This window comes from Crotalus tigris, unplaced genomic scaffold, assembly GCF_016545835.1.
Source record: "Crotalus tigris isolate CLP2741 ecotype Arizona unplaced genomic scaffold, ASM1654583v1 scf7180000017639.5415321, whole genome shotgun sequence".
NCBI classification, from domain to species: domain Eukaryota; kingdom Metazoa; phylum Chordata; class Lepidosauria; order Squamata; family Viperidae; genus Crotalus; species Crotalus tigris.
Genome location: NW_024096532.1, coordinates 3,375,004 through 3,383,257, shown reverse-complemented (window position 1 = coordinate 3,383,257; position 8,254 = coordinate 3,375,004). Strand labels below are relative to the sequence as shown.

Here is an 8,254-nt window from a genome sequence, read left to right as displayed (position 1 = left end):
AGTTTACTAGACTCCCCAGATCCCATCCCCAGAATAACAACCTTCAGAAGTCCTGGACTGCATTTCTTTGTGAATTCTGGACATAATTCCTGGGTGAGATCAATAAGTTTAAGTTGGAAGGACAGGAATGCAGAATTCTCTATAGTTTCTCCCCAAAAAAACAGTAGAATCCAGTGACTGGAAAAACTAGGCTAAGACTTCAAACCTTGAGTTGCTCCTTGAATTTCTTCTGACGGCAAGACTATCTTTGCCATCCCAGAACTACGTCTTGCCTGGATCGGTCATCCTTGAGCCATGCTATCCATTTCAGTTCTCCAATGCAGCCGTTATTTCCTGCTTCCCCTTTACCTGCTTTTCTGCGCTATGTTGGTCCCCAGGATTGTGGCCTCTCCAGTGCCAAATTCCAATCCTCTGTACCAGTTTGATGGGCAAGTCCGGCTTCGCCATCTCTACACGGCCAATGAACAGATCCACCTCCACCTGGAGATCTTCTCAGATGGCACAGTGCGTGGCTCCAAATACCAGAACCCCTTCAGTGAGTATTTGGGAAACAAATTACTCGGGATTCCTCCCAATGAATTTTTCTGGAGTTATATGTGGAATTGGGGCACAGTCACCTGGGTTCTTTGGGGAAGGATCAGGTAGTAGATCATGAAATACGGTTTTTCAGAAGAAGGCATTTCAGAACATGTAGCTTCTTAACACATGTGTCATCTGGAAAACTCTGGAAAACAAATGTTAACTTGGTCCTTCGTTGCAGATGATATTAAACTTTCAGAGTAAATCAAGTAGGAGAAATGGGAACCGTAGAAGGTGCTATGGTGGCCTCCAACAGATTATGTTACATTTTACAGATGTTACAGATCAAGACTACTAAAAGATCTGAAGAGGTTGAAGGCTATTTCAGTTAGAACCATTCTAAAGAGTTCTCCTTTTTCACGAGCTATTTTCTATTTTCCCCCCAGGTTTGATGGAAATCAAAGCAGTGAAACTGGGAATTATTCGTATCATGGCCAAGAAAACCTCTAGATTTCTTTGCATGGATTCTGAAGGACATCTATATGGCTCAGTAAGTATAGTTATACAGATTATGTCTCTGTGTTTAGAGCAGTGCTTCTCAATCTCAGCAGCTTTCAGATGAGTGGAATTCAACTCCCAAAATTCTCCAGGCAGCAACACTGGCTGGAGAATTCTGGGAGTTGAAGTCGACACATCTGGAAGTAGCTAAAGAAGAAATATTGGTTTAAAGCAAAGGATCAACAGGGAAAGATAAAGCTATAAATTGAAAGATCTACCTATCTGATCATGAGTTCACCCCTTTCCAAAATATGCATTTTGGGGGGGATCATCTCACACATTATTTGGCAACAATTTTGAGTCTGCTATTGAGAACACTCAATACTGGTTATGTCTTCCCTGATACAGGTAAGTGTTTTTCCAGAGATAGCTGAAATGTTTTCATTCATGAGTTAAATCTGCACCCCAAAAATCATATATACCAAAAATAATGTGTGATAGTACTTTACTAAAATGAGAAGCAAACTGTTTTTACAGACTGCACCTTTTTAATCTTCTTGATGCTGAGAGGACTTAATAGATTATTAGGTATATTCTGAAATCATAATAAAATGCCTACAATTTTAGGAACAAACTAAAATGTGGTGACATCCCTTAAGAAGCTATCTGTCTTCTTTTTAAAGTCATAGCAGCATTTGTTTTTTTGCAGTCCCCTATATTTATTCATTCGTTCAGTTTGTATAGCTGCCTATCTGAAACCATTGACTCTGAATGGTGATTCATAAAAGCAATTAAGACAGTTGAAACACAATAGAAAAAAGAAATTAAATAGAAATAAAAACCGAGGCATATACCGTACTCTGTCTTATATAATAACCAGGAAAAGAGTGTGTATTACAGGTTTTTTCTCGAATTACAACCAAAACAGTGACCAGAATTTTGGTTGCTAAGCAAAGTGATTGTTAAGTGAGTCACATTGAATTTTATTACCTTTTTTCCATGGTTGTTAAGTGAATCACTGTATTAAGTGAACCCATGTGGTTGTTAAGCAAATATGGCTTCCCCACTGATTTTGCTTGTCAGAAGCCAGCTGGGAAGGTCACAAATGGTGACCCCATGACTCCAGGATGCTGTAACCATCATAAATGTATGCTGGCTGTCAAGCCCCCAAATTTACATCTCATGATCATGGGAATGCGGTGATCGTCATAAGTGCAAGGAATAGTTGACACTTGTAATTTTGAATGGTCACTAAATGAATGGTTGTAAGTCAAGGACTATCTGTGTCTATATACCATAAAACTCTCCTTCTGTAACCTTTAACTGGGTGAAGTGATACATCATACAGTAAAACTTTTTCAACCAAGGTATCTCAAATGGGCTAAGTTCTAGAATCTTGTGTCCAAAATCTGGGACTGGTGACTCTTGTGAAACTGAAATTTGGAAATTAAAAAAATCCAAACATTTTAAGACCTAAAAATGATCATAAAGCATTTTAGGACATAATGCAAAATGTCATAAAAATCTTTCCTCTTGTTGATGTTTGACTGGGCTACTTTCAAGGCAGATGCAACTCTGAATATTCCCCCTGGATTTTAAAGAACTTTTTGAAAATATTAGGTCTGTCATTGGTGAAGATATTCAGGCATCTCCTAAGGATATATCTCTGAAACAATAACCCAACCTGTCATGGGCTGTTTAGGATGCTAATAGAACAAGGTAAAAACACTCATTACAAGGGGAGTGTGTTTTTGAGTTAAACATTTAATTACTGGGCCAGTGAAACAGAAATACTTTGTGAAGGGAGAAAAATAATTTGAATAAATATTTCTTGTTTTGAATCATTGTGTCTGGGAAAACGAAGGGGATTGTAAATTGCAATCTGACTTTTTTGACTTCTGAAATTTGAAGATGTATGCTGCAACAAGTTGACCACAGTGCATAGAAATAGAAATTTTTGGCTGATGCTCATGATATAAAGAATGCAAATAAACAAATGGTAAAGAAGTTAACACGGCAGATTTCAAGCCTGAGTAGAGAAACTGCAGATTTGTTGACCATATGACACTAAATTCACTATTGATATTAACCCCTCAGCAGTGAAAATAGCATTTCTTTAGCTGGAATCATTTTCTATTTTGGTGTAGCTTGAATGCCTAGATTAGGTCCGGCAATGTATGTAGGGCTGAATTATCTATGGCTTATATGACCTTGAATTAATTCTGTAGGTGCCCAGCCAGGTTTGACTACTAGATGCTAAAAGAAAGTTCTTGGTGATAAGAACTGTCTGACAGTAGAACAGATTACCTAAGGAGATTGTTGTCTTTCTTAGCTTGAAATGTAACAGTAGGAAGAACATGGGTAACTGAAGCTACAGGACATAATATAACGGAGGGAATGGCAGAACACAGAATATTTTTTTTCCATCAAGCTTATCAACTTCATATGATTCTAGAAGTTAATTCTATGCTCAATTTGCACAGATAATTGTTGTACAATCTCCTAGCCATAGATAGTCCTAGAGTTCTAAAAGTAATAGAGCCTGCAATTACCATTATATGTAATGACAGTCATAAAGCAATATAATCATGTGACTGGACCTGATCTGATGTCCTTTTTTCGCAGCAGTCATTAAGCAAACCCTGTTTTCTGTGGGCCAGTTTTTCCCGAACACCATAACTAAATGCAGGCTAGTTGCCGAGTGTCCAAAATGCAATTATGTGACTGTGGGAGAGGTAGAATTTGAACATTAAAATAGTGTCATGAGTCCCCTCTTCAGCATCTGTTATAATGTCAAATGGTTGCTGAACTAACCTGAAGATACGGCCCATCCAAAATCTTGATGTGGTCTTTAATGGGCCCCTAACAATTGCTACTTGATCGTGTTTTTTAATGTGACCCAAGAGAATGTAATACACAGGAAGCAATGGTAGAAGCAAGATAACAATAAGCTAAATTTAAGTAGAGCCCCCCTCGAAGGTAAATGAAATCAAATTCAGTTGTTGTTTTGCTTCTTTATTCTGGACTATCTGTAAAGCCCAATAGAGGTTCTGCATTCTTGAAGGCTTAATCCAAGCGATCTCTTCTCTTTACAGCTGTTGTACTCGGAAGAGGCCTGTAATTTCCATGAGATGGTTCTTCGAGATGGTTATAATGTGTACTATTCAGAGGCCTACAATCTTCCCATCAGCCTCAGCATGATGGAGAATTTGGCCCACAGCCGTCAGCTGCCCCCTTTCTCCCAGTTTTTACCTTTAGTTAACAAGGTTCCCCTTGAACCAATGCTTATGGACTACGAATACGTTCAACAGGTGCCTGACATTGAATCGCCTGATCCCTTCAACATAATGGGTCAAAATCAGGGCTTGAGAAGCCCAAGTTTTGCCTTCAGATAGAGCAAGACAATGGCTGGGCCAGGGCACAAAGTCAGATGTTTAGCAGGATCCTTCCTAAGCTCGGCCATCTGTGATTTATTGCATTAATATGAAGAGTAAATATGAGGAAGACAGATCGGGGCAAAGGAGCAGAACAATAAAAGGGATGGATGTAATTGACTGAAGCCTTTTGGGATTCCCAAATCCCAAAACAGGCACAGAATTTCTGTTCTGTCTGAATCACTTCAACTTTTTAGTTTCCCATTGTTAAACTTGCCGTGTTTTTTTAAAAAACAAAACAAAACCCCAAGGTTTTATTTCTATTTATCCAAATATTTAAATAACTTATTTATTATATGAGATTTATTTATTGAAGAAAGTTAGATCGATAAGGAAGCAGGAAGGGAAGGTATAATGTGAAAAACTTTTGTGCACAAATGTTTATATATTGTTATTTATAAGCAACCTTTTATGTACATATATTTTTCTGCCTGCATATTTATTTCCCTTTCTGGCGAGGACCAGGCAACTGAATTTTAAATCTGAATTGCAGATATGATCAAGATTTTATGCCTAATATCTATTTACCTTCCTCTTCTGTGTTTTCCTTTTTGAGTAATGTTTCTGCAAAAATTAATTCATGAGCCGTAACAATGGAGGCAAAGAGGTTGGGGCGGCATGTAAAAACGAGGCAGGCCTTCCATCGCACCTGCCATCTTGAATTTTTTGACCCCCACAGACATTCTCACAATGAGGTTTTTCAATCAGAAAAGGCCAGGTGGTTGTCTCAAAAGTCCCTTTGAAGAGGACCCCATTTTTAATTGCCTTGTTTTTTTTTTTTAAAAAAAACTTGTATTGTGTTTGTAAGCCACCAAAAAAGTTAAAAGAGAACTCTAATAAGGAAATGCAAAGTAAAAGGCTACTATATTGATTATGAATGTTTATTTATTTATGTTATACTACATTGTCATTAAAAGGACGTGCCTCTGTTGTATGTGTGTTTCAGCAGCAGCTGTTTCTAGTTAAACATGTTGCCGTTTTGACAATTCACTGACTTGACACAAATCTGCAAATTGTTGCATTCTCTTTCTGTTTCTTCATTAAAAAAAAAAAAAATACCTGTTTCTTTGTGCTTTAATTGTGACCAGTGTTAACCATCAGTGGGCTGAAGTGTGAATGGTGTATTTTTAATGTGAACACAAATAAAAGATTTTGTTTTTTAAAAAGAAACAATTAATTGAAGGCAAATAAACTAGTTGCTAGAAATATTTTCATCGGGCAACAGTAATTCATTAGAAAAAAAACAAACAAATGAGGGCTTCGGCAGGGAGGGCAAAAGAGTCAAACTACCCCAATGATACAAGAGAATCCTCAACGCTTTTTGAGTCTCAGATGTGTTCGAAAGGGGTGGGGCTTCCATCATATCCACCATTTTGTCACCCCTTCCTCCATTCCGGTGGATACCCCTCCCAGGCAGGATTCCTACCTATTACTTTGGGGTTACCCAGAAGTGATTAGTCAGAATTCAATTCCAGCAATTCAGTACTGCTTTCAATGACTTTTATACAACATATGATAACTGTCTAATGATTAAAGACCATCATTTCATCGCACAGTTTGATCCTCCTTCAACTCATTGTAGTCTCACAATTTGTATGTCTGGGTGCTTTCACAAAATGGCTTCTTACCAGCCTTTCCGAAAGCCTCCCGTTATTCCCAATTCACTTTAGTCTTTTATTTATCTATCTGGATTTCCATCCCTTCAGAAGTTCAAGATGACAAATATAGTGCTCCCTCTTCTCCTTTCCTCTCACAACAACAACCTTGGGAAGTAGGCTGAAAGAGAATGAGAGGCTCAAAGCCATCCATTGAAGGGCTGAAAATGAACCTGACTCTTCCTGCTCCTAATCCAGTGTCTAAGCCTGCTTCTTTCTGGGGGGGGGGGCATCTTTCCAAGCCAAGCCTGCTTCTCTCTAGGCGGGAGGGCATCTTTACAAACCAAGATTGAGCTTAGATCAAGCACCATTTGTGTTGTCTGTATGGGGAATATTTTTGCAGATAGAAATGAGGCTAGAAACTGTTGCGAAATGCTAGCATTTAGCAAAGCTTAAGCCCCAAACCTATGCAGTAGAAAAAGCTGGCATGTGCCAAGAGAGATGTCCTGGAATCATATTAGACAGAGCCAATTGCTGTTGCCAAGGATCAAAGGTTGGTTGGTTTCCCCAAAATGAGCTGACTGGAATTCCCAAGAAAGTGAAAGTGTTCAGAATCAGGAAGCAAAAAGTAGGATCCAACTGCACTCCTTTTGACACTGAGGGGGGAAAGTGCACTCAAGAAGAACAGCAGCAGTGTTTGCCAGTAAAGTGGGCAACATTTTGATCATCAGGGATTAGACAACATCCTGATTGGAACACCCTGCAAAAAAGCATTGCTGTCTTTTCTAAAACACCCCTTAGTGCAGTGGTCTTCAAACTTGGCAACTTTAAGACTTATGGACTTCAACTCCCAGAAGGGCTGGCTGAGGAATTCTGGGAGTTGAAGTCCATAAATCTTAAAGTTGCCAAGTTTGAAGACCCCTGCCTTAGTGTAACCACCATAGCTACAAAAGCACAGATTGAATGACACAGCTTTTTTCCCTTTCCTTTCTTCTTTGGCATCACTACCTTCTTTGGCATCAAGAACCTCAGGGCTTCCAAGTAAGGGTGAAGCATGCATCATCCAGAGAGAGGCATCTGTAGGGAGTAGTCAAAAAGATGGCTGTTGCAATGGTGCATTAAAAAGAAGCGAGCTTCAAAGGCAGGGTTGCATCCCCCAATGTGGTCTTTGACCCCCTCCTGTGGATGCCTGCCTGCTAAGGAGGCTTTGACGGACCTTCAGCCATCTGCTGGATCACGAAGAAGCGCTACTGTCCCCAGGCTTTGCTAGAATTACAAAGAAGAGAGCTCTTTGACAGCAATTTCTCTTTGTGCATATACCAGCCTTAAAAGACGCCCTTAAAAAGGGGCAAGAGTGCACGCAGGCATGTGCAGATAGTCCTCAACTTACAACAGTTCATTTAGTGACCGTTCGAAGTTACTGAAAAAAATGTCTTATGACTTTTTTCCCCACTTACGACCATTGCAGCATCCCAAAGGCCAAGGGATTAAAATTTGGACTCTTGGCAGCTGACTCATATCTATGACGGTTGTAGTGTTCCAGGGTCATGTGCTCACCTTTTGTGATCTTCTGACAAGCAAAGTCAATGGGGAAGCCAGATTCACTTAACAGCTTTATTACTAACTTAGCAGTTACAGTGATTCACTTAACAACCGTGGCAAGAAAGGTCATAAAATGGGGCAAAACTCATTTAACAAGTGTCTCGCTTGGCAAGAGAAATTTTGGGCTCAGTTGTGGTCGTCACTCAAGGACTACCCGTACTATATCAAGAGGCTTACAGGTAATCCTTAACTTACGTCCACACTGGAGCTTCTAATGCTAAATGAGGTGGTTGTTAAGTGAGCCATGCCCAATTTTACAAACCCTTTTTGCCGCGGTTATTAAGTGAATCACTGCAATTGTTGAGTGAATCATGCGGTCGTTAAATGAATCCAGCTTTCTCCATTGTCTTTGCTTGTTGAATGCCAATTGGGAAGGTCACCCTAGGATGCTGCAATTGTCATAAATACATGCTCATTGTGAAGTGCCTGAATTTTGATCATGTGACCACGGGGAAGCTGCAACAGTTGTAAGTCTGAGGAGCAGTTGTAAGTCAGTTTTTTCAGTACCGTTGTAACTTAGAATGGTCACTAAACAAATGGTCATAAGTCAAGGACTACCTGTACTGTATCTGAGCTGTAAAAAAATCCTCAACCATTAGGTTGTAG

General features: G+C 39.5%; 2 protein-coding genes across 2 annotated transcripts in view; one reads left to right on the top strand and one right to left on the bottom strand.

Moving 5' to 3' along the window:
- Window positions 1-294: 294 nt before the first annotated feature.
- Window positions 295-5,507, top strand: FGF21 (fibroblast growth factor 21). Its single transcript, XM_039335204.1, has 3 exons — window positions 295-535; window positions 966-1,069; window positions 4,113-5,507. Exons 1-3 carry the CDS (start codon window positions 295-297, stop codon window positions 4,410-4,412), a joined length of 645 nt encoding a protein of 214 aa, XP_039191138.1. The 3' UTR covers window positions 4,413-5,507.
- TNNI3 (troponin I3, cardiac type) overlaps window positions 5,319-8,254 on the bottom strand; it is a 25,311-nt gene continuing 22,375 nt past the window's right edge. Inside the window, exon 10 of the mRNA XM_039335202.1 lies at window positions 5,319-7,123. The gene's annotated coding sequence lies outside the window, so the exon portion shown is untranslated. The remainder of the gene's footprint in view (window positions 7,124-8,254) is intronic.